The 26,807-nt window shown below is 41.3% G+C and overlaps 1 protein-coding gene across 1 annotated transcript in view; it reads left to right on the plus strand.

Annotated features, from left to right (window-relative positions):
• LOC104919487 (neurabin-2) overlaps positions 1-26,238 on the plus strand; it is a 30,381-nt gene extending 4,143 nt beyond the window's left edge. Inside the window, exons 2-15 of the mRNA XM_019272863.2 lie at positions 2,886-3,290; positions 4,353-4,561; positions 4,645-5,025; positions 5,122-5,838; positions 13,981-14,113; positions 14,513-14,633; positions 15,527-15,631; positions 15,943-16,078; positions 18,432-18,575; positions 18,686-18,739; positions 18,927-19,058; positions 19,201-19,298; positions 19,390-19,486; positions 20,596-26,238. Coding sequence (XP_019128408.2) covers positions 2,972-3,290; positions 4,353-4,561; positions 4,645-5,025; positions 5,122-5,838; positions 13,981-14,113; positions 14,513-14,633; positions 15,527-15,631; positions 15,943-16,078; positions 18,432-18,575; positions 18,686-18,739; positions 18,927-19,058; positions 19,201-19,298; positions 19,390-19,486; positions 20,596-20,649 — 2,700 coding nt within the window. The 5' untranslated portion in view covers positions 2,886-2,971 and the 3' untranslated portion in view covers positions 20,650-26,238. The remainder of the gene's footprint in view (positions 1-2,885; positions 3,291-4,352; positions 4,562-4,644; positions 5,026-5,121; positions 5,839-13,980; positions 14,114-14,512; positions 14,634-15,526; positions 15,632-15,942; positions 16,079-18,431; positions 18,576-18,685; positions 18,740-18,926; positions 19,059-19,200; positions 19,299-19,389; positions 19,487-20,595) is intronic.
• Positions 26,239-26,807: the final 569 nt, after the last annotated feature.

Genomic DNA, 26,807 nt, shown 5'->3' on the forward strand with positions numbered 1-26,807 from the left:
AACCCATTTCTATTTCTTTTTACCTTTAAAGTGGTAAACAGCTGAATTCTTCTTTTAATATGATGTGGCTGTGGTGTTCTGCTTGCCTGAGATCAGCTGTTGATGTGGGACTGAAGCGTCTCACTAAGCGATGCTAGTGTTTTTGTCTTTTTGGCTGTGTTGGCTATCGGTGCTAACACTAATGATCTAGTTCTTCTATGTATTTGCATAGACTGGATGGCTATTCTTTGACAAACTAACTAGAATTGTGCAACACAAAATCTTTAGTAAGTTACCATCTACTATTACAATTTTTTAAAGGTCCAGTGTGTAAGATTTAGGGGGCGCTGTTTACATAACATAAATTGAATATAATATTCATGTATAATGACGTGCAAATAAGATTTGTTACATTATAATGAGCCTTTTATATCTACAGACAGCTAATTTCTCCTTTAATTTATGAAAGAGAGAGTGATGCAAGGGGGTTGCAATTGCAGTAATTACACTGTCACTGAATCTGAAACACTGGTCCTTTAAGTTACCATCTCAGTGGTGCACTTTAGGAAATAGGCTCATTCGTTTTATGTCTGTAAGCTAAATATAAAGCTAGCACAGAGAATGGAAATGGAAAATTATAACTCCTGGTGTTTTTATACTTTGTTTTTTGGACAGAATAAACAAATGAGATATACTGTTAATATGTTAGCTAGAGGTGATTTGCCTTTGGACAGAGCTAGGCAAGATGGTAAGATGCAGAGCTAGAAATCAAAGTTGGATATCCTGGGACCATGGGAGTGCTTTGTATTCACACGCCTATGTCACAAAGTAAGTTTGGCATTCAGAGCAGCAACATAAAGACACATATGACACGTGAGGTCACAATGCGTCACTGTTTTAATTGGATTATTTTGACGCCTCTTGGAGCTCCACGTGGGTGTTATGAGATACGCAGTTATTTTGCTGTTTGATGTCATGTTTGGCAATAGATTGGGTCATTTTTGGCATATATACTATTATTTCTTCACACCCAACAAGGTTTTCTCCCAAATATGTTCAATATAAGTTTATTTGTTTAATTGTTTTCTTGCTTAATAATCAAGATAAAACATCAGAAATGTTAAACAAGCCATTAGAATTGCCTAAAGCCAAACATAACCTATTCAAACAGCTTGTTTTATCTAACCAACAGTACAACACCCAGCCGTATCTCATGTACAATGATGATGTACAATCTTAGAAGACTATAAAAAACATAAAATATTCACATTTGAGAAGCTGAGGAATAAAAACTTACTGAAAGCAGTGTCTATACTAAAGGTGGGGCACTTAAAAGACAGAGATCTTCTGTATAAAATGATCAAAACTGACACAGTAGTCTAACCCTTACCCTGGATTGTGAATTTATAATGCTATAAAACTCAATTGGGTCTTTTGTTGGGGCTGTAATGCAGCCTTTCTGCTTTAAAAAAAAAAAAAAAGGTCTGAAACCAAAACCAAGATAACCCTGATGACATCATCATTCGGTGGCGTGCCCTGTTAAGTGGGACAGCCTGGTGGCCCATGCGTTTGAGGCACTGACCATGAACCACAACTCTCTACTGTCAGCTCTCTAAATAAAATAAAGGCATGAATGGCCCAAAAGTTGTTTACAGTATTGTCAGAACCACCAGATTCACTGCAGTCATGTCACAGCTGAATGTGAATTGATTCTCTCTTTCTTATAGTTGTGGATTGAATATCTTTGGGGATTTTGTCTGTTGGTTGGGCAAAATGTGATGATGGTCTCTTTGGACTTGTGATGATCTACTTACAGTCAGTCTGTCTGTATTTAGAGTTCCGGTCTGTGGATAACACAACATGATTGGTTTGAACCAAGCAGCAGCCTCCATGGCTGGGAAATGAAGCCAATTGAAGCCAAGTGCTAAAAACTTCCTCCAATGTCCACTTGAGGCGGGCTACAGAACATGTTAATCTCCATAAGTCCCCATATTCAAACTTCACAGCAGAAATAAACATGTTTACAGTCTGGTGTCTCTGTAGCTAATTTCCCTGTTCATGACAACTGTACTGAGGGTGAATTTATATACAACTCACCTGTTCACATTATATTAAGGCTTAAAGTTATGCAGAATTAAGAGCTTGGACACTTTGATTGACATGTAGGTGCCATTACAGATGGCTTGTTTAAGCCTACTGATGATCCACATCTATGTCGATCAGATTAGCCTTGAGGGGGAAGAGGCAGGACAGCCAACATGGCGATGGCCAGAGCCACATATTTTGAGCTTCAAAACTGCGCTTTGGAAACCTGTGGGTGATGTCACGTATACGCTGTCAATTCTTTATACTGTCATCGGTTTGAAGTTAAAGTCATTGTTTCAAGCTCCATCTTGTGTCACTGTGACCTTTGACCTAAAACAGCTGTCTCCTCTCCTCTCCTCTCATATAATCTAGATTGATGAGCTATTTTTTTGGAGCAGCAACAACTAATATTTTCATGATCGCTACATTTCTATAGTGTGTATGATTGACTGATTAGTTGTTGTCGAACTAACAGTCTAAAATCCATAGTAATATAAAAGAGAACTTTATTCTGTTGATCAGCTAATCCATTAATGGACTCATCATTTCTGTGGTTAAATTAAAGGATTGCTTTTGACTTTGGAATCATAAAATATTTTCCTGTTTCCTGCTTCAAAAGCCAGAATCAACTTGTTTGTGTCAGTTTCATGTCATTAAAAATGCAGAGCACTGGGTTTGCTGGTTGCATGGCAGAAAGGTTTGGAGACAATGCTTCGGGTTTTGGTGACTCGTCTTGTGTCTGTTGTCATTGATCACTGTCACAGAAAATGACTCATCACAAATATAAACGATCGATTCGTCTGTCTCTGTGTGTGATTCAGGAGGTGAATATCAAACAGCTTCAGAATGCTGCCGTCCTCGTCCCTGCTAACCTGCTGTTTACCGGGGGGCATCTGATTTACCAAACATGATGAAGACTGAGCCCCCGGCGGCCTCGGGGGGCAACGGGACCTCCAGTGGCAGCAGCGGAGGAAGCGTGAGCTCGAACCTGAGAAGTCCCTCGCCCCACCGCAATGCCTACGAGGCGGGGCTGGCAGCCCTCAAGAAGGCCACTGACCACCTCAACAATGCCGCCAACGGAGGCACTGACCCTGCCTCGAAGCCTGCTCCTCTGCCCCGCCCAACCGGGAGGGGCCGGAAATATGGATCAAATGTTCACCGCATCAAGAACATGTTCATGCAGATGCAGTCTCCTGGTGATGAAGAGGATGGAGCCAAAATGATTGGTAATTCACCTCACAAGTTTTTGTCAAAGTCTGTAAACAGTGTGAGGTGAACTAGATGATGATGATGAATTATTTTTTATATGCTAGATTTTGCCACCCACGACTCACATTATGATTCCTAATACTCAACTTGAACCTTGTTAGTCATTCCTCAGTCCAGGCTTTTAAAGGACCAGCACACCCACACGGGTGTTTAGTTACTCTGTTTGATTAGACCTGGAGTCAGGTGTAAGTTGGGTAGAGCAATGCTCGGAACTGACATTTTATTAAATTCCCAAATAGTTCAACCATGACGGTGCGTGCATTTTTTAGCTTTTCTAAAACAAAAAACAAGAAGAAAAACATAAGAAACTAACTTAACTGTGTGTATGCTCTAATGTAAGCTGCAGAATGTTAGCATTTCTGGCTAAAAAGCGTACTTTTTGTCAAACTCGTTAGCTAAGATATTACGTTTGCTAAACACAATGATTAGTGTGCAGTGCAAAAGCGACGCGGTTCGTTTTTTATTCATGAATTATCATCTGGTGAGGATGTTAGTATCGTATCATTTAGTAGTTAGTAAAGTATCATTGGTTGTATTAAGTAAGATATTGTCCAATGAATGGATAACAGAACAAAAAAAATAAAGCAGTCAGACATTAAACAGTCCAGCAGTTTAGCCAGTTCATTTAAACCATGTTAAGCCTTTTATGCCTTTAATGATAGGAGAGCTAAAGATAGACAGGAAGCAGAGAGAGGGGGAGTGACACGCAGTAAATTAGCCGTCCGATGCGGGATTCGAACCAGGGCCAGCTGCAGCTAGGACTATGGCCTCCACACCTGGGGCGGCCGCTTAACCCACTACGCTACCGACCGCCCCAGGTTTGCCTTTCTTAAATTATTTTAGCAAACCTTGTGATTTGTGGTAACTGGGCATTCCTCTTAGTGTTTTCAGATCTGAAAATGTGCTGAGAACAACATTACAGACGATGGTCAAACTTGCGAATAAGACACAAATGGAATCTTTGTCGGTAACAAACCCATCTCCTTGATCCGTCCAATTAACTTTCCTGTCATTGGCAGGTAAAGACCAGGCTGTGAAACTGTCCCTGCCGAGGGCATCCAGCCTCAACGAGAATGTCGACCACAGCGCCCTGCTCAAGCTTGGCGCCACAGTTTCAGAGAGGGTCAACCGTTTTGACTCTAAACCAGGCGGGGAGGGTGGGAGCTCATCTGTGGGCTTCTCCAAGCTCCAGGAGACCAGGAGGATCTTCGAACAGCGAACTCTACAGGTCACAAGAGTCTTTGTTTTACTTACTTGCCTGTCTGATTCTGATTCAAGACCATCTGACTGACTGATTATTGTCTCCTCCAGGAGAAGCAGGCTGCCACCAATCGGATCTTGCTGAAGAAGGAGCGGGCGTCGGGCTTCCAAGACAGTCGTCTAGATGTTGTGGCTCGCTTTAACGGTTCCACTGAGGCTTTGGACCGGCTGGACGATCCCCCTGCTCCCGCTCCCGCTCCCACTCCTGCCTCGGCTCCCATTCCTGCCCCTGCTCTTGCACCCACTACTCTTCCTGCTGCTTCAGCTTCTGTCGGGCCTGGTGAAGCCGTCAGCCCCACAGTGAGCCAGCTTAGTGCCGTGTTCGAGAAAACTGAACCGCAAAACAATCTCTACCTCCCGCACCGTCGATCAGGTCCTGCCCTTGCACCTAAACCCAAACCTCCAGCCAGAGGGGAAGCTACCGGAAAGAAGGTGAGAAGAATTTGCATGACTTTAAAAAAAGGAAACTGTAGTAGAAATAAAGGATAGTGCATGATTAGATGATTTGTCCATCTGTCCTTCTTTCAGGTGAAGGTGTTACCTCCAGAGGACTGCAAGGAGGTGGCAGCAGGAGTTGTGAGCACCAAGGCTGCAGAGCTACCAGAGGGGACAGGTTCTCTACAACGAAGTATAGGAGGAGTGACGGCCAGCGAGGAGACGGACGGGTTCAGACAGTCGGGAGACCAGCTCTCCAACTCCTCCCACTCCTCATCATCCTCAGTGGCTGTCACTTCCTCCTCTTCCTCTTCAGAGGTAAAACCGGAGTTGGCGGCTCAGCCAACAGCAACTGAAGCCAGGGGTTCAAGTACAGTGGCTCTAGAGCGTGGACCACAAGCTGACGAGCAGGATGACTCCACAGGGTCTGAGGCCGGAGCCAGGCTCGTGCAGGCCGAGGTTCATGCCTCACTGGAAAATGGAGAAAAAGAACCCCCGGCTTCTTCTCCCTCCTCAGAGGAGAAGGAAGCGGACTCCGATGAGAGGAGAGGTGAGGAAGAGGGGGAGGAGAATGATGAGAACGGCTCGAGGAAGGACGATTACTCGGAGGGGGATCTGGTAGATATCAGTGCATACAGTGGGCTTGGGGAGGAGGACTCCGGGGGTAGCCAACTAGACGATGAGGAGGATGAGGAAGATGAGGAAGCGTATCAGCCGGAGACCAGCTGCCACGAGATCCCAGGTCTTCCTGAGGAAGAGGAGCCTCCGCCATCCAATAGGAAGATACAATTCAGCACTGGCCCAATCAAGGTGAGTTTTTGTCAGAGAAAACTACTTTTACTTTTCAACACTCAGTCGGACCTTAATAGAACTTTACAGTAAGTAAATTTGCATTTGTAGGTTTCCCAGCTGATGTCAGTGCTGAGTTTTATTGGAGCCAGCACCGAGTGCCCATAAGAGGAACTTGTTGAGGTACTTCCTCTTTGGCTTTCAGCCAAGGTGGATGTCACTTCAATTTAAACTACACTGATCCACTGGCTTTTTTCTAAACCTGTGATAAGTGAAACCTGTGATTCAGAAAAATAATATTCTATTCAAATCTTAAATCAGTATTTTATTTGTATATATTGGATAAAGTGTCTCTCCGTGTAACAAACCCACTAATATTCATTATCCATCTCTGTAGTTTACCTCAAGTCTTTGGTCCATTTTAGCATCTTTAAGCTTGTTGTTTTGGTTTTCCAGCCCACAGCTTTTCTGTTTTGGTTCACCGCTCTCATGAACCCGAACAGCAGGAGCAGCAGGCAGCTGTTTTCAGCGAGAAAGCTCCGATGCACCCACTGCACATCCTGCACATGCACCAAAATGTCAAAGAGCTTGTGAGTGTAGCAGAGCTGTAGCTGCTAAAGATATTTTTCTCAGGAGTTGGTGGAGACCAACAACAGAGTCATAGGAAAAGTAAATGCTTGGTGAATATCAGGTACCTAATATTCAGATCCTTTACAAGTGCTTCAAGAGTAGCATCAAAATAGGCTTAAAGCACCAAAAGTAGGAATACTCCATGTATGACTGGGTTAGAAGTGATGTATTGAGGTGTGCTTTGGGTTATTTACCATCATTGACAGTATTTTGTGTTTACAGCTTGTTTCACTGCTGCCAAGTCAAATCAATGAATGCAGGCTTAATGATGATAGACTATAAAATACTCCTTTAGTTGTTTGATTCATATTTTGAGCTCTGAACAGTTTCTACCTGCTAATTAACTCATAAAATGTGAGAAAAGGCTGAATGGATACAGTGAAGGCCTTCATAAAGATAAAGATAAAGTGTGTGTGTGTGTGTGTGTGTGTGTGTGTGTGTGTGTGTGTGTACCATGGAAACTCAAAGAGAGCAAGGAAGCGATAGAAAAGACCAAGCGACTTCCTCCTTCTTTAACATCACACACACACAGGGTGGAGGGGGATTTTCACTCTTTGATTTCGCCACAGGATTTCCTGCTGACTCTAGCTTAAACTGCATGTGTGTGTTTGTATATGTGTGTGGTGTGTGTATGTGTGCGGTGTCTGTATGGGTCTCTGAGCATAGATCTTGATTTAAAAAAAAAAAAAAAGCAGCACTTTTTTTATAGTGGAGTTTCTCCGTGGATTGTGAAACATGTCACAACACACCACGATGATGTTGTCACACTGACAGCATACTTCCTCTGTGGAAGAAAGAAAATTGAGTGGCATACCACAGAGTATGACATGATAATATATTATCCAACAGGAAATAAGATGGTGTTGTATTGGTATTGAAACGCGGCGTGTTCAGACAGAGTTTAATGTCGCTAGGATGGACACAGGCGGCTTTTCCAGTTTAATCATGTCCATTCGTGCAGGCAGTAGAGGATCACGAGGAGGACCATGTTTTATTTCAGGCCAGGCATCAGGTCAAAAAGGAATTCTTTAAATTTTTCAGACTTTAAAACATTTAACCACTGACCTCTGCAGCCACAGTGCAGCTAAAAGTAGAGTCGTGGCCAGAGGCACTGTTATTTGCTACTAAGGTAACTGCTACAGTTCGTGCTAAAATGTGCAAATACCCGCTTTAAATTCAGAACAGCATTTTTTGTTCAGTATCATAAAACAAACGCACACCAAGCATTACGACTGGACAAACATGATATTTTCTGGTCACTTATACAGTCCACATGCTGCTGTATGCTGCCACATGCACAGCAGACACATACAAAAAGATCATTGTAGGCTATATGAAACCTATAAAACAGGCTTAACAAAAGATACAGCGATAATGTGTAAGAATTGGTTGCTCAGTATTTCACTCATAATGATTCAGCTGTTTGCTGTTTGCTGGCCACTTATTTGGAAGTAGCTCTGCAAACTAAAGGCACTTCCTTTAGCTGCCACCCACAGCTCTTTCTCTATCACTCGCTCATCTCTTTAGACGCTACAGCCCAGTGAACAATGTGCAGCAGTAATCTTACCTAACCGCAACCAACAATGAGATCTAGCCTTGAGGATGTGTGTTCAGTACAGGGGTGGTGCCACAGTGTCAAAATAGCTTTGTAGAATTCATATTTAGAGGTAGAGTTTGTATGAACTGATGATCTGTCAGTGTGCCCACCCCCAAAAGAACACAACAAAAAGAGCAGCATAGCAAAAGGTAGCGGAACCACAGAAGCCCCTTTTCTGGATATCCTACTAATGTATTAATGTTCAAATTAAGAACAAGACAGTGTAATGTATTGTGATGTATCAGTTAAAAGCAGGAAAACCGAATTAAGCAAATTATATAACAATAACTGGTGCAGAATTTTTATTTCACTTTCAGTCTGAAGACAAGTACTGTCAGTGCCAGTTGTCCCTAAGTTGCAAAATCCGTGACTGTGAAGTGACGCCCATGCAAAGTGTCAAAAACTGCAGTTCCTCAAACTTCCACTTGAGGCTGGCTCCAGAAGTGAGTCAGTCTCCATAAGTCCCCATGTTCAAATGTCCAACTTCACAGCAGAAATAAACATGTTTACAGCCTGGTACAAAAAACAGTTTTGGTCTCTGTAGCTAATTTCCCCGTTCATGACAACTGTACTGATGGTGAATTTATATACAACTCACCTGTTCACATTATATTAAGGCTTAAAGTTATGCAGGATTAAGAGTGTGGCCGCTTTAATTGACAGGTGGATGCCATTACAGATGGCTTATTAGAGCACCCAGGTGTCATGTAGCCTGCCTTAGGTCAACATCTTTGTACGTAACATGCAAATTTTAAGTGTAGATCAGGACTAACCTTTTTTCACCACGTTAGCTCTGATTCTTGAACCAGTTCTGTTCGGGACTCAACAACAATAAATGATCTTATTATTAGGAATAAAACCGCCTCCTACGTAAACTGGATCGGCCTGCGCTGCTGTATTTGAACTGAAACACAGCTGTATATCACAGCCTTTAGATGATGAATGATACCATGGAATACGTATTTACAGTTATATTCATATTAAGTAACAACATCAGCAGTGACAATAAGAATACAATCAATAATATAGGACAAATAGAGGGAGTTCCAGCCAAAGGGGGTGTAGCGGTAGCATGTTCCTGAGTGTGGGCATCAGCTTCCTGTCCACTCCCACCACCAGACACGCCACTTCCTGTTCGGAACCTCGCTGGTATGGCAGGCTCATAAAATAAACAGACATGGATCAGAAGCATTGTGGTCTTCACAGAGTGTCTCTGTAATTGACACCAGTACAAGAACACCGATGACTGCCAAGTTCAGTCAAAAGCAGGAGAGTCAGACTATGCCTATAGTTACTGTCACATGGAGGATGGATTACACTCTAATATCATTGATTCAACATGAAACAAGAGAAAATGATGTTATGACTATGCATCCTTGTTGGGATTTGATCCAGTAACTTTTCAGAGTTCTGCTGCCGGGGAACAAAGCCAACCCAGAGACTCGCTGCCCGGACATGTTGGGTGTTATTCAATTCCAAAACTGGTTGGTTATTGTTACTCTGACATCATGAGTTACTTCATGAAGTCAAAGTCAGCCAGGAGAGTTCAGACCTCCTCTGGTGTTTAGCAACCTGCCTACACAGCACGTCTTTTGGTAAAAAGTTCTGGACGTGAACGCTGTAACGCTGAAGGGAAATGAATGATTAATCACAGGCTGCAGGAAAACTGTTGAAGTAGCCAGGTTCTCTCACATTCTGTGCATCGTGTGTTTGAGTTGTACACAAGGCCACCTTTGTAACACTGTAAAAAGCAGTTGGAATGTGGCAGGGTGTGTTTGTTTTCCTTGAAAATACACGCATGTTCACACGCACACACATGCACACACACGCACACACACACACACACACACAAAGCTAATTGATAAGAATCACAGAGTGGAGCTTTTGTTTGGAACAAAGACACCTGGCGGTTGTAAAAACCAAGTCAAAAGTTGAGGGATGCACCTGATCCTGACTGAGCCCATTGACCTAAAGGAGCAGTGATTGTGGATCTGGTGTGACAGGAAGGTTTGGACTGGTGTTGGCCTCTCATCATCTCCAGCATGAACAGCTCTATAGAAGAGAAGTTGAGAAACATGTACCGCACTATTTCCTAAAGTTCCAAAGTATATAAAAACCTATAACCTTTGTAAGTTTTTCAGCTTATCGTCTCATACAGTTTGTAAAATAGAAGCAGCAACATCTCATCATTTGAGAATCTGGAACTAAACCCTCTGGCATTTTTACCCTAAAAATGACCTAAATGGTTAACCCTTTATAGGGCACTCATTGAAATACTCATTGAAAAGTTTCAGTTTTAGGCTGCACATCAAAGTCAAAGAAGTTACTGTATACGGTCACTCGCCCACCTAAGGTAAAAAAACAAATATGTGGAGCATTTATCTCCAAATTAGCAATCAGACTTATGTCTTACAGATTTATTTATTTAGGGTTTCGGGTTAGGGTGGGATCCATGGGAGGCCACAGCAACGCTACCTGTGAGGTAGCCTGACATTCACTGATTGGCTGGAGAAAGTCACGTGGGGTTCTGTTTTTAAAGCCCATGGAAGTGACCATATATAGTTCCTTCCATAAAGGATTAATCAACAAAATAGTTGCCAGTTATCTCCCTCTCATTTGATTAATTCATTAATCGAGTAGTGGTTTTAGCTCAGTACATAATTAAATGTCGACATGACTTGCATCCCAAAATTTCCAAAATTATGCAAACCAGTATTTTGATATTTATGATCATACATCATCTATACATAGATGAGACCATCGATACCACTGCCACTTCTCTTCAGTCAATATGTAAATGGAGTCAGCAGCCTGTTAGCTTTGCCTTGTTGTTGTTAAATAAGTGTAGACACAGCAGTTTGGCACACAAAACCGTTTCAAATCACAGACTAGACTCCGGCTACAGACTTATTTCAGAGGTGTGACAGTGGTGTCAATCTTCTAATCTGACATGTGTCACGTCAATGAATAAACGTCATATGTGCAGTTTGGGACAGCGGTGGCGTGCCACGTCTCGCAGCGTCCTTGTCTAATCTTGATCCAGTTACCTGTCTGACATCCAGCTGACTGGAGTGATTCAGGCTAATTCATCACTCAGCCGGTGTGGATTAGCAGCGAGACACTCTGATCAGATCAGAGTGTTTGTTTGCTCCTGTTTCAGCTTCATGGTGTTCATTTCATGTAGTTTGTTGTTCCTCATTGTCTTTTAAGCATGTATAATGAGGAAGCTGTTGGTTATTGTTCATAGTAATGCTGACTGTCAATTATAAGACCTCATGTGATACTACAGTAGAAGAGTTGGAGGGCTGGTGTGATCAGATTGTTGGAGCTCTAACTTCTGATGTGATGTCCTGAATTTAGTTTTATTGGGTGTAATTTAACGTGGCCGTCGGTCAGGACATGAATCACGGTGTCTCTAACTCAGAAGCACAGAGAGCAGAGACACAGCACAGCCTTGTGTTGAGGGTTCATCCCGCCTCCTGCGGGACCTCTCTGTGGCTTGGCTTCTGTCCAGTGTAGTAGCAGGTGGATTGTGACCGGGCAGATTATATGGAGGCTGTCATTCAAGGAGGCACCGTTTGTTCCAGAGCATCCTGTGAGCAGAGCCACGCTGCCAAACTGTGCAATGCATATTATTGTTGCAACAAATGTTCCAAATATTATATTAAACCAAATATAATGTATAAACAATATGTTGGATTTTTAAATTATAGAATAAGTTATATCATACATGCTGCTAATGATATTACTAATTGCTACAAGGGCTTGATCTGATTCAGTCTACACATGGACCATTTTGGTCACATGATTAAAAACTTTTACACATGAATAAAAATATAGTTTTATTTGTCATATGTAGGTTAACACAGTACAAGGTGAAGGAAAAGTGCTGGACGAGAAAAACTGGTCAGCTCAGCATTAAGAGATGCTGAGTCAGTGCAGTACTGTCATGTACTGGTACTGTACTGTGTTGTACTCGTCATGTACTGGTACTGGTCTGTACTCTGCTGTCATGTACTGTACTAGTCATGTTGAATTCGACTTGAAACAATGAAAACAGTACAAGTGTGATGTTTTGTGTGGCTCTGCAGTAGCTGATGATGTCATAGTGATGGCACGGTGATGTCATCGGGGTCATGTCAGATTGGGTTTGAGGGCTATAAATTTCTAACAAAAAGCCTTTGTTACAGACTGGAGGTGTGGAAAATCTAGTGAAAGAATTGCATTATGGGATTTGTAGGATATAGCATTTCTGATGCCTAAACTATAGATTTAAAGGTGAATGTATCGGTCTGCTCATTCAATTTCTTTTTTAAAGGTCTCTGTACTGTAAGTCTCTCTGTTGTATGGAGATGCATTACTAAACAAACATGTGAGATTAGCCATTCAGCATCCAGCCACTCAGTTTAAAGACATTTTATCAGCTCATATTCTAGTAAAACAGTGAGGGTTTATGATATTTATAGTTATGTTTATGTTAAGTTATAGCGTTTGTTGTGTCAGTAGGTGTGGTTACATTTTGTTGTTGTTCCACCTGTTGGCTGTTGTGTTGTGTTTTCTGTGTCAGAGCTGAGACTGTGTGTTCATGACGTGTACAGGGAGCACTCTGATGCTTTAAAGTTACTCAACAGGAAGGAAATGTGACTACAGGAAACAGTTTAACAATCCTGCCCTCTAACCCTGTTTGTGTGTGTGTGTGTGTGTGTGTGTGTGTGTGTGTGTGTGTGTGTGTGTGTGTGTCACAGCCACATTCACGTTGTAAAAAGCAAATACTGTAAAAATCACATCCTACACATAATGCATATATAAAATTAGCATATGTGCCAGACAGTGACAGAGAGAGAAAGAGCAGGGCAGTGCCAAACTCACACTGGGCACAAGCCTGTGGTTGCTACGGAAACGAGGCCACGTGATCACAGTGATGGTCACCGGGGAGACAGATGCTGCTGACCTTTCAGAGAGGGGGAGGGGTGTGATGGAGAGTGGGGAATGTGAGAGCATATTCATATTTACACATACTTGATCTGATAGTACTTTTTTATGAGAGAAAATATTAGAGATTTTAAATCAAATGATATCTGTGTGTTTCCTCGTACATTATCTTTCAAGGTAGTGGTAGATAAGTGAGCTCTGAAAGGTGGAGTGGCTAGAATCAGATGGATCATAGCCTGTAGTGGTTTACAGTGAAGAACTAAGTCAGTGTGTGTGATGTGGCATTGTTAGTACAGTATGTAATATATTAAAATAAAGGAAATTTGAAGTATATATACTGACAGTGTGTCCTGTATGATCTACAGTACAGTACATTAGTGAAACTAATCCGTCTAATTCAACAGTAATAATGAATGTTTTCTTCATGAAGGTACTGATGTTCAGTTTGTGTTGAAACTGTTTCAGAGATGTGTCGCACTTTGTGGTGTTATTGTACTGAGAGGTGTTTTTTCTGGTAAGGCGCACGTTCAACCACTCTGCATAATATTTTGTTGAATATGAAGCTTTCGGTGATCTGGTCCTGTTTGATCATGTGGATGTGTGTGTGTGTGTGTGTGTGTGTGTGTGTGTGTGTGTGTCTATGTGTGAAATACACACAGCGATTTTAACAAAAAAAGTAAAGATGTTATTACAATATCTACAGAATTACTATGAATCAGATTCATCTTACATTCACTTACACTCAGTTGATTGCGAGTCTGTAACAATAACTGTAGAAAAGATGATTTAAGAATCTGTGGATTGTTTAGACAATGTTGTCATATGCGTATTATTAACATGACATCAATATTTCATCTTTAAAAGGTTCTTGAGTGACAGCAGTCTGTGTTTGAAGATAGAAAGTCATTCCTGAGGCGTTTATGAAACACTCCTGAACTAAGAGCTCCGACACGTTCATCCAGAGCGGGAGGCTCTCTGACCTTTGACCTTTGCCCTGTGTGCAGGTCTTCACCACCTACTCTAACGAAGACTACGATCGGCGCAATGATGACGTTGACCCCATGGCAGCCTCAGCCGAGTATGAGCTGGAGAAAAGAGTCGAGAAGCTGGACCTGTTTCCTGTGGAGCTGGAGAAAGGTACACACACACACACACACACACACACACACACACATACACACACACATCCTTACAATCATTGAGAGTCACTCAGTCAATCCTCTTATGTAACTACACACACACGTGCACAGATAACTGGCAGCGTGCTGCTAGTGGACATGCACTCTCTGCTAGCATCTACATTATCCCCTTATGGGATTAAAGTTAGCACGGATTAGCCTAATTAGCAGCTAGTAATTCTGCAAAAGGATTGGAACCAGCAACCTTCCGTGACAGCTGCTCTCAGCACAGCGTAATAACTATACTGAAATATTAGCATTGAATAAGGACAAACATGTTTTATTATGATACTAATAACACGATAAAAGTCAGTATTTTGGTGATATTTACATGTCTGTCTGTGTGTGTGTCTCTCAGACAGTGATGGTCTGGGCATCAGTATCATAGGGATGGGTGCAGGAGCTGATATGGGCCTGGAGAAACTGGGGATCTTTGTTAAGACGGTCACCGAGGGTGGAGCTGCACAGAGAGACGGCAGGTACGCTCTCCACCTGTCCTTTCTCCATCTGTCTTCATCTCTGTGTCCCACACATCGTTCTCTGTTTCTTGTTTCCTGTCAACAAAAAACTTAAAAAGATGTATCAGTCAGTAGCTCTCAGATTATCTCCTGAAGCTGATTTTTGGGGCACTATTTCCAGCCATGGATTAATACACATTTCAAAGTATTTTAATGTATTATATGTGAGAGGCTTGCACAGTGTAATACACTTGTTGTGGTCATGCACCATGCTACACAGAGAGAGAGAGAGAGAGAGAGAGAGAGAGAGATGTGTCATCGGAACAGATAAGCCACCAAGTAACTATGGTGGCATCTCTCTTGTGAACCCTCAAACAGCACAGTGACGTGTGCAGAGTTTCACTTTTTAAACAGCAGAGCTTGTAGAACCGGTTCTGTGTGAAAAGATAGTCATCATCAAAGTAAGAAAACTTCATTTCCGACATTTTCTGCTCCGTGCTGTCCTCAGCTCCAACAGAAAGTAAACGCCTCGAGTCTCCTTCAGTTTGTTTCCCTGAATCCTCTAATTATCAAATCCTCACTTTCATTTGCATTATGAGCAGCCTGCCAACAAAAAGATGACAAAAAGAATCTGATGAGCCTAAATCATAAAGTAATGCCTGTGAGGTTTAATTAGCTAACATCACCCTGCACTGACTGAAAACTTCAGGTTTGTGTGTGTCCTGAGCAGAAGGCCAGCTGTCAACACACAAATCAGCAGCTGGGCTTTTATACAGGACAAAGATATCATGTTAGAATAGAAAATAATAATATTAAAAGGAGTAACATGGTAGAATGTAGGAGTATGGATGTAGTAAAGGTTGGGGGTGGTGGTGTTCGTTTTCACACATTATATTCTTTGTGTGTGTGTGTAGGATCCAGGTGAATGACCTGATAGTGGAGGTTGATGGGACCAGCCTGGTCGGCGTCACTCAGAGCCTCGCTGCCTCCGTCCTCCGCAACACCACTGGCACCGTCAGGTCTGACACATACACACACACTTGATTAATATCATATTCAGACATAAATTGTGTATTTTTGTGCAGATTTCTGAAATAAATTGCACATTTTTTTTCAGGTGTTTGGTTGCTATGAGCTAAAATTCTCAGGTCTGTGATTGGTGTGTTTCCAGGTGTGCGGCTGCAGTGTGTGATTTTTCTGATTTCTGTTGTGTGCATATGAAACGATTTAACGTTTGCAGTGTGTGCTTGAATCCTCCAGATTTCCGACTGTGTGTTTTTTTTTTTTTGAGTTTATGAACTTGACTGATGGGAATCTGAATGTTTTTCAGGTTTGTGATTGGCCGGGAGAAGCCGGGGGAGCAGAGCGAAGTGGCTCAGCTGATCCAGCAGACTCTGGAACAGGAGAGGTGGCAGAGAGAGATGATGGAACAGAGATACAAACAGTACATGGACGATGATGAGGAGGTACGTGCTCAGACAGGAAGCCCTGCAGCAGCTCTGCCTCATGGGAAACGCTTGTGTTCAGTGAAAACAGCGATGTGATCTGATCACTCAAACTAAGTTCCCCCCCGGCGCTCTAATGTACACTTCTAAAGCTGTTCCTCTGACGCTACATCTATGTACTCTGAACATCTTCAGCTAATGTTGCTTCGTCAGCTCATGAGCCTCCGTTAGCTGCAGGAAATAAGAGCGAGGTTTGAGTGAGAGGCAACAAGAGCGAGATGAACAGATGAAGAGAGATGTGTGTGTGTGTGTGTGTGTGTGTGACAAAATGTCGGTCTGTGTGCCACCACGTGGCCTGTAGTTTCAATCCCAGTACAGTTTCTCCACCTTGTGGTCGCAGTGGGTAACTGGCAGCTCTGCACTCCAATAGCAGCCTTTTAGATAGCTTTTAGTATTTCAATAAGAGCAGATCATAAGTAATTATTAAAGAAATATTGAATTATTCCAGTGGTATGCTCCATTTTTCAAATTGCAGCAGCACTCGGGTGACTGGGCCGAATGTAAATCCTCCCCTTACTTCTAGCAAGAATATCCAAGATTATCCAGTGCAATTAGATTGACAAGTGTAAGTTGCCATCATTCCTCATCAGCAGGGACCACATCAAGACGTCAAGATTGTGTCTATGGTAATACATAGAGACTGACATGATGTTTTCAGACTGATTTTAATATCTTCTGGATGTAAGGACACGTTTTTTAGGCAAAAAAAAAAAAATCTGTTCAAATACAATTTAAGTAACTTTTCAGGACCCTAAGGGCCGAGGTGACTGTGACAAATGCATCCATTCTGCTTGACTTATTATCAAACTAGTAGCTTGCATTAGTAACGTTATTTATTTCACGTTAATTTCACAGCTAAAAATGTTTTTGTCAAATGTAGCCTATTATTGCATATTAATGCTTGTATTCATTTTTTAATTTTCACATATTATTTTGGTGAAAATTGTCAGTTATTATGACAAAAATTGGCCCGTAACTCTGCGGACCCCCAATTAGAGTTAGGTTAGTGGCTTATCAGTAATTTCTCAGGTGATTCTGTCTGGCAGTCTGATGTAGCCTAATAATAAATGCAGTCCTGTCTGACTCTAGTTTGTCTTTGTGTAACCACAGCTAAATACAGAGCATGGTCACCACATCGCAGAGCGATATATGAAAGTGCAATGCTATATTTTACTCAGCTGTAATGTCGCTCTCACCCAGGAAATGCATGGTGGTCATGTTGATGTGAAGCTAACTTACTTTGTAACGTGAGGGGGAGCAGAGGACACATGATTAACAGGCAGCTGTGTGAGTGAAGCCTCTTAATGGAAGACAGTTACAGGCAGTGGCTGCATTCAGTTTCAGAGTCTGAACTGTGAGGCCGCCAGCAAGAGCTCATTGCTTCTTTCACTTAATTTGTAATTTCATACTTATGCGGTCTGCTCCAGGCTGGATGCCATTTGTACCACTTTGTATGACGCATCCTCCTCCAAATAAAATTATAGAGAGAGAGAAGTGAGACTTTGAGTCTGAACTTGTATCGCTGTGATGAACTGCAACATTCTTGGAACACTTTTATTGGCTTCAGTACCCGCTCTCAAATATGAAGCTAACACAAGCAGCTGCTCAGCCTAACTTATCTCAAACACAGGAAACCAGGTTAAACGGTTAGTTTAGCTCTGTCCAAAGATAGCAAAATCCACCTGGCAGCACCTCCAAAGCTCACAAAGTCGTTTTAAAGTTGGGCTTTTTACAGTAAAGAAACAGCATTTTGTATGGAAATTAGTGAGCTTTAGACAGGTTGCTAGGCAGGTTTTGACCTTGTTTGGAAAGAGTGAGGCTAGCTGTTTCAGCCTTTAGTCTAGGTTAAGCTAAACTAACAGACTGCAGGCTACAGCAACATATTTATATATAGATGTGATAGTGGTATCTGTTATGGAATTTCCTATCCTTAGGTTACACGAGGTCACGTGTGGGCCTTGGTTTCATATATGTCTTAGCAAGAGACCAAAACAGCTTTTTCCCCCAAAATATTATATAATAAGTATTGCGTTACATAATTGCTACATAAAGCCCACGTGACTGTTTTAGCTCTATATATTTAATAACATGTAGCGATACAGTGACTAGAGACATAGCTAGATTATCTGTTTCCAGAATTTAGGCTAGGTTATGCTAAGCTAAGCTAACCAGCTGCTAGCGTTGGATTCAAATTTACAAGTACAGTACAGACATGAGAGTAGTATAAAGCTTCTTAGCTAACTTCTTAGCAACCAAACAAATAAGCATCTCTTAATAATGTAATACTTTTATTTTTCCATCTCTTCCTGTTCAGACAGGTGAATATGCAACGGACGAGGAGGAGGAGATGAGTCCGGTGTTTCCGAACTCCATTGAGGTTTTCGACCTGGCCGAGAACCAGGACATGTTGTCTCCAGTGGAGCTGGACCCGGAGAAGCTGGCCCACAAATTCAAGGAGGTAAATGTGATTTTGATTATTTGAATCCTGAAGCTAACTCATTGTGTGTGTGTGTGTGTGTGTATGTGTGTGTGTTTTCATCTGTTATTATACTCTGCCTCTGTCTGCAGCTCCAGATTAAACATGCAGTAACCCAGGCGGAGATCCAGCTGCTAAAGAGGAAGGTGAGACCACGTAACGTTCAGTCTCTTCTTAACATGCAGAAATGTAATGCACTGCAGTATCCAGGCTGCAGTGGAAAATATACACTAGCATAACATCATTCCTTTGCTGGCTGAACGATGACTTAATGCTGGCTCTACCTCCCACATACCACCTCCTCCTGCCACACTCCCACCCCTTTACCTCCAGCTGGCTCATGCGGAGCAGGATAAGTTGCGTTGGCGGATGGAGCGTGCTCAGTTGGAGCAAAACATCCGGGACAGTAAAGAGAGGATGGAGAAACTGGAGGGCTATTGGATGGAGGCACAGTCCCTGTGTAAGGTAATTTATGAGAGAATGAACATTAAAAGCAAGGAGACAACTATCAGTCATGGACAGAGGAAGTACCGTATGTTTACTCATTATTTAGTTAAAACTAAAACTAGTTTCCATTTACTGACTGTGTTTGTGTGTGTGTTTTCAGGCTGTGGATGAACACCTGAAAGAAACCCAGGCTCAGTACCAAACCCTAGAGAGGAAATACAGCAAAGCCAAGAGACTAATTAAAGAGTACCAGCAGAAGTAAGGAAGGAAGGAAGGAAGGACACTAAAGGTTTAAGAGAGGGAGTAAAAAACACACAAACTTTAACACGTGTGTTTGCACACTTTGTAGGGAGATCGAGAACCTGAAGAAGGAGACGGCTCAGCGTCGAGCACAAGAAGAGAGTGAGGCAACACACAAAGAGGAGGCGGACAACCTGCAGGAAAAGGTTAGTTTGTAAAACACTCACATTAACCACACTGGTTTTCAGTGAAGAGTTTTGTGCCAGCTCTTCCCCGTAAAACATGACTTCTGTCTTTGTTTTTCCATTGTAGTCAGTATATATTATATATATTATTATTATATATTTGCATTTTTTAAGAAAAAGACATTTGCATTGGCAAATGCAAAAGACAAAACTTGTCTTTTCTTTTAAGCACCTTTGTGAACACTGATTTCTGGTTAACAGCAATTCATTTGACTTCATGATAGTGAATAGCATCAGTGCAAAAAGGACTGTGATCACCACTGTGATGGTCAGTTGACATGAACCTGAATGTGCATCGGTAGTGTTCGAGAAGTGTCGGCACGTTGTGCATGGATATTGTTCTTCTCGCTTTCCTTATCATCATCAGCTGTGAAGGCATTAGACTGGACTCACATTCAAGAGTTCGTAAATTGGCTGCCGTTTGAGAGCTGCTGAACTCTAGAAAGCTTCTGGACTGAAAACATGGGCACATTCTTCACACTTTCCCATATAACTTTTCCTTGTAGTCACTGATGATGCTCACTGACCTGTGGTGTTCCCCAAGGCTCTATCCTTGGTCCTCTTATGTTTACACATTGCAGTTCCCCGTGCAGTGCAGATGCACAGGCGTGTTGGAGACCAACTCGTTAAAAACAACTCATGAGTCTCTCTCTGCTAATAGCTCCATGAGGACTATGTGTTCCTGCCAGTCCTCCCGGTGTGTACATCCAAAATACCGTGTAACTGGAGCAACGACAGCGTGCGTCATCTTCTTTTCTTGCCAAAGTGTAGCCTGAAGCTCGGCATTTTTAATTCTAATGCAGGTAGAAGTGTGGTTTTGATGAGCAGCATAATCATAACCGTCTCTTAGCAGTATATTTGAGATGTTTTATATCAAAGAAAGTATCAAATGTAATGGTTATGACTGTCACAGCCTCTAACACACCCACAATGTATATCAACAAAGTCTTCCTGATCCCACCCTGGGTCCAAGTCTGCTCAAGGTGAAACGAGTACTATTCTTTTCAAAATGTTGGTATAGTTTAAATGTATTTAGTTATTCTTTACTCTGTTGCTATGTTTTTTTACAGATTACAGACCTGGAGACCAAAGTGGATGCCCTCAAGACCTCCAAACCCTCCTAGACTGCTGCTACTCCCTACCTCCTGTCTGTGACTGGAAGAGGAGGAGCTCTGCCTTCATTATGACCTGGGCTGTATTTTATTCCAATCAACCATTTACTGCACGGACAGGTAGTAAAAAAAAATTAAATTAAAAAATAAATTTAAAAAAAAACAGGGATGAGAACTGTAAAAGAGAGGACGAGGAGGGTGACATACAAAGAGGAAAGACGCAACCTCTCATCTGACATCTGCCAACAGCTTAGAGCACCGTCGGTCATAAAACCAATCCCAGAATGCACCTTCTGTAATGCCCAGAATCCTCCTTGTGTGTCTCCCTGGCAATCAGCTTGGCAATCAACACGGAAACCACATTCAACAACCTGTACTTTACTTGTGGATGGTCTTGTATCGGCTTCTCCTCTCTTCAACAACAGTATCTCACCAGGATTCTCTGATTGGTTTGATTTGTTTTAAAGAACGCTTTTATTAAAGAGGCTCGTCACAAAGTGCTTTATAGAGTGACAGGCATGCAGAGTACAACAGAGCAAACAGAAAGGACAAAAGGTCATGTGATTGTCGTTATGCTACTTTTGAACTCGGCGAACTGGACCGTTCCTTCGGACTGGATTCTCGTGAAGAGGACGAACGTGTTTTTAGTCTCCTGGCATTGACCAATCATATCAAAAGCTACAAGGAGAAACGTCCACCTCATTTTTCACCTCAAGACTCGACACAGTTTCTGAAGTGGAACCTTGGTAGTAACAAAAAAATCATTGGAGAAAATTAAATGGCCACCACCTGTTGATAGTTAAGTAATAAAAACTATGAAGCAAGATGGCCGACAAATTTCTGATCAGTGACAAACTGTGAAAAACACAGAACGCCCGCCCCCAGCCTTTCTTTTTTCTAGCCTAACTCTGCAAGCGATGGAAGGAATCAGGCGCAGTGTGGTCTGAACTGTGGTGACATTTTGTTTGTATATATTCTACACATGTATTTAAAGTGTTTAAATGGCTTAAGAAACAAAGTGGGTCTCATATCAGAGAGTAAGGCAGTGCGATGAGTGACGTCTTACTGTGGAGGGTGAAATAGTTCAGTAGTCCAAATTCAGTCTGTTTCATCTCTTTTCTATCACCATCAAGGCAAACAGGGTGTGAATAGTCTAATGTGTGCTTATAGAGCTTCTAATGGTGTATATTTGTTGGTGTTTACTACAGTATCTGTGGGTTTACATGCACACCAGCTCCTGTTTAACCAGGATCATGTGCTATACTCTGAGGCGGTGCGAGGTTATCCAGGGTCACAACGAAAACAGAATATGCTAGTTTGATGCACTGGTATTGTTTTGTGTACACCTTCCACTTGCACTGACTGCATAGTTTCAACCTGTTGAGCTCAGGCTACATGTGAAACAAAGTCGATACAGCAGGATATCTCGAGGTGCATTCTGTAGCGTCAGTTGTTCAAACATTTCTTGGAGGCAGAACTGCTCCAGAAATAATTACATGCATAAGTGGGTGCAGCAAAAGTTATATATATAAATACTTAACTAGAACAAATGTTTCTATTACGGATGCTTGAATTTGGTTAATAAAGAGGTATGACCAAGAAGTGATTCCAATTCCAATTTTAATGAACATATTTTTGACATTTCTGAACCATATCTTTTGACCGATACCGGCTACTATGGAAGCAAAGAAATGCCATAATAATTTATAAAAATTAAAAGCAACTGTTTACCTAACTGTAAGATTTAACAGCTACGGAATATTCATGAAACTGAAATAATGCTGAATTTATAGCATTAATATTTTTTACTTGTTTTTTTTCTTTCTTTCTTTTGTCCACAGTTCTTCCAGGTTTCCAGTCACTCGAAATGTTTTTTCTTGAATCATGTGACTGATAGAACGCGACCCAATAGACACCTTGATGTGATAATCTAATTTAAAACACCCTCTTTTTTTTTAACTAGAATTGGACTGAACAGATTTTGAGTAGTTTTTCTGAATTTAAACAAGTGAAGTTCTGTCTTATAAATTCAGTAGTATTTAAATCTCAGAATCCGCTATTCAAATTCAAATTATCATGGCCTCTCTTTGCTTCCGTATAAGCCCACCAGTATATGAATGAGGCTCTAATAGCTAGTTATTTGAGGTTCCTTTAGCATAGATGCTAATTTAGTCTACTGACTTTCTAAAACATCAAATACAATGAATGTAAGGATAAGTTAGTCCTTGCCAGTTCCATTAGTTCCATTTTAATTAATATTTTGATCAGTATTTGTCTTTTCTAAATGAAGCCATTGCTAACATACCAGGATAGTTTCTCCCCTAAGAAATGTTTGTGAAAGTAGACCTTCACATATGAGCTCCAGTGTTATTCACAAAACTGTGTGCATGTAAACACACTCCACGTCTTATGCATTAGGAGAAGAGTAGAAGGTCCCAGTGCCAGTATTATGAGTTTAGAAGATTAACTTAAGTTAGTGATACATGCCTGACATAGTCTAAAAGTGGGTTGAATACAGAAGTGTTTGTATGGTCAATAAAAGGGAGATCATTTTCAGGAATCCCAAAGAGCCACTGTATGTTGTATCAGGTTCATCTTTGTCTTTTTTCCAAACAAAGTTGCTTCTTTGGTCAGAAAATCAGAATAGCTATGAACAGTTTTAAAACACTCAGAAGAAAGAAAGTTGTTTAAAGTGCTTGAAACATTTAAAGCAACCAAAGAAATAGTATTACTTGTCAAATAATAGGTTCTCTTTGGGTCAAATCTTGAACATATATTCAACTAGAGATGTGAATCAGTTACTGTATATTGTCCATATTCTAATTGGCTGATGCAGATTTGTCTTAATTTGCCTGTGAAAATTAAAAATTAGGACATTTTCCCTTCACATGGCTGTCATTGAACCTGTGACACTGTGGCTACAGTACCATCTCTGTTTATACAATATGACTTTATATTTAACTATTCAGATATGAGTATAATCCAGTGGTTGATGACTGTTTGATGTTCCAAATATGAGGCTCATATTTGCATGTGGATGGCATAATGGTGCTCAACAGGACAGTGTTCACACACAAAGTAACTTATTCCGAGTTATGAACCGGCTCATTGTGTATTTTGCTGCTCTAATGCCATCGTTCACCGTGCTGATTATTCTCAGTTATGTGTGTGTGTGTACTGAGATCATACAGCTTGCTGGCAAGCTCAGATTAGGTTGCATTCAGTGAAAATCAGAAAACATGCAGCTATCTTTGATTTCAATGTGTTAGCAACGTGCAGCTCAAATGTATCCCTTCTCCAGTGAAATGTCTCCACAATTATTGGATGGATTGGCTCAGATTTATTTGTAAGCATTCATGGTTCCCAGAGGATGAATCCTAATGACTTTGATGATCCTCTAATACCACCATGAAATCAACATTTTTAATATTTGGTGAAACATCTCAACTTTAGATAGTCTGTCATTAAATGTGGTAGATGTTCATGTTCCCCTCAGGATGGTCAAAATTTTAATTTGTCAAATACTTTGATTTACAAGAAAACCAATGACAGTCCCATGAGCCTCAGCTAACTTTGTATTAGTGCTAATCAGCAAATGTTAGCAAGCTAACAAGCTAATTTACAATGGTGAACATGGTAAACGTTATACTTGTGAACAATCAGTGCGTTTAATTCAAAGAACCGCCTAAGTGCAGCTTTAATGGAGCCACTTGTATGGCTGTAGACCCGCCCAATCATGTTAATATTAAAAATAGTTTTTAAATTGTGGTCATCTTACAAAGACAAATATGTGGAAAATTCAAATCTAATATATCACAAATTGCTAACTGTTGGAGACCAGCCTCTTCTGGTTCAGTGTTCAGTGACTTTAATAAGAATGTATTTGTGCTCAGCTTGTTTTACACTGATCAGTCTGTCCCCGGATACTTTCACACACACTGACCTCTGACCTACAGGAAAGAATTTGGATTCGATTTTCTCGTCGCAAACAGGAAATATGTGACATTCTAAGCAACTGACAAAGGTTGTTATTCTGTTGTCTTCTGTCTCTGCCCTGGATATATGGTGAAATATGTCATGCTATACGAACAACTGAACACCGGCAACAGCCGTCTGAATGATGGATTGATTAGCTGTCATGATATAAGTACAGTATGTTTAAACTGGACAAACTCACAGTATAAGGTTGATGTTTTTCATGTAAGATCTTTTTTTTTAAATACATCGTAAGTATTTGTTCACAACTTGCAGTATATTGACATTGTGGTCCTCCTGGACAGGAGGATCTTTGAGATTTTTAAAGGAATGAAAATCAGCCATACACAACTCACTTGAGTATTTTTTTTTATTTCTTAAGTATTTTTATTACAGTTTCATCTCTCTGTCAAACCAATGTGAGCTGTACAAACGCTGTTTTCTCACCAAATCAAGTCCCGATCACTTTGTGTATGGAAGCTAAACCCAGGAAGTGATCACTTTGCCTTGTTATGACTTGTTCGTATTAGTTAACATGCTGCTTTTGCCTTTACGAAGCCTTCAGATGTGCGCTAGCTGTAGCTGACTGTCACAGTTGTTACCCCTCATGTCTGCCCATCACATTTAAAAAAGAAAAAAAAACAGGAAGTGTGTTACCAGTGTTCAAAGAGTGTTTGCCAGTGAGCACAGTACAGATGAACCACCATGTTTAGACTGACAGACTGTAGTGAGACGACAGACTGATGCCTTTCTCCGTGACACTTTGTGTTTTTTTTGTCACCACATATCTTAAATCTCACATTCTAGGAGCCGACCTTCAAAACCACCCCCGCCCCCCCCAACTGTTGGCCCATTGAGCAGCTCTGCTGGAGCAGGTTAGAGGGTTTAGTGCCTTGCCTAAGGGTTAAGAGTGACGATAGAAACCAACTTTGCAGTCAGAAGCTCATTATGTAAACCGAGATCTCTGCAGGCCACCTTGAAGGGTCGGACTGACCTGTCCTCTGTGTCCATGGCTGGAGCAGATCTTATCTTTGCAAGTCTAGTTTGACCTTGGCCTCGTTGACGCCATGTTCAATGCTAATTTATTGGAAAATCTGTCTTGTAACCACTGGTAAGCAGTCTTTAAACACGTCACAGCCAGAGCAGGTAGAAGCAGTAGAACAGATGTTACGTAGATCGAGTATAAACTTGTGTTCACGCAACTTTTAAGAAACTGGAGAAAAAAAAAACTGGGAAAATGTTTCAAAGATGTAGTTTTTAAATTGTTCTTGTTGGAATTTTCCATCTGCTTTTGCTATTATACTCCAATATCCTCATTTCATGGCATTTTTGGAGCAACTTCAGTCCTTTTTTTTTATAATATTAACCCTTTGCTTGACTTCTTCAAATACATCGATGAGAGTAGAGAAAGGTGTCATGTGATGCGCTAGGTGAATGACCATGGACGGAGCAGTGCGAGCGGGACAATCTGACGGCATGCACGCCGACCTTTGAGTGTGTCTCGGGTTGGAAACAGATTTCCTTCTCTGCCTGGTTCTGTTCTTTAGTCGATGCCACCATGTTTGTCTGAACCAATACCTGTCTGTCAGCATTAATAAATAAACATGAAATATGTTGAACAAGAAACTTGATTTGACTCCTTTGTGTGTGTGTGTGTGTGTATGTGTGTGTGTGTGTGTGTGTGTGTGTGTATAATACCCTGCCATAGCTATCTGTCTATATTTAGAGAGTACTGGAGGAGGAAGAGGTGCAACACAGTGATCTCAACCTGCTGTCTTCACGTAAGATGTCTATCCAGGATCTGTCTATGGACAGCTCCATGCAGTGATGAACGAAATGTTCAGATCTTTTACTTAAAAAAATTTGTGTAGCGTCAACTTTGTGCTCTGAGCACGACTCTCTGCGAAAGGTTTGTAACATTTTACGGCACTAAGTCACACACCACCACCTATTTGACTGATTTGGCTGTAATTAGATCATATTTTATGGAGATGATTTGTGGTTTTTCCCTCTGATGTCCTCCAGCTCAACTCTGTGATACCTACAGTGGTATTACCCTCTGAAACTGGTTGTCCTATAAATACCTATTTAAATGTGAAAAACAGAAACTGTGTTACAAGTTAAGTACTTATTCTCCTCTGACTGATATATTATTATATATTGTATGATATTAAATTACACTACCACAGATCCTT

This window comes from Larimichthys crocea, chromosome XII (genome assembly GCF_000972845.2).
Source record: "Larimichthys crocea isolate SSNF chromosome XII, L_crocea_2.0, whole genome shotgun sequence".
Classification (NCBI taxonomy): domain Eukaryota; kingdom Metazoa; phylum Chordata; class Actinopteri; family Sciaenidae; genus Larimichthys; species Larimichthys crocea.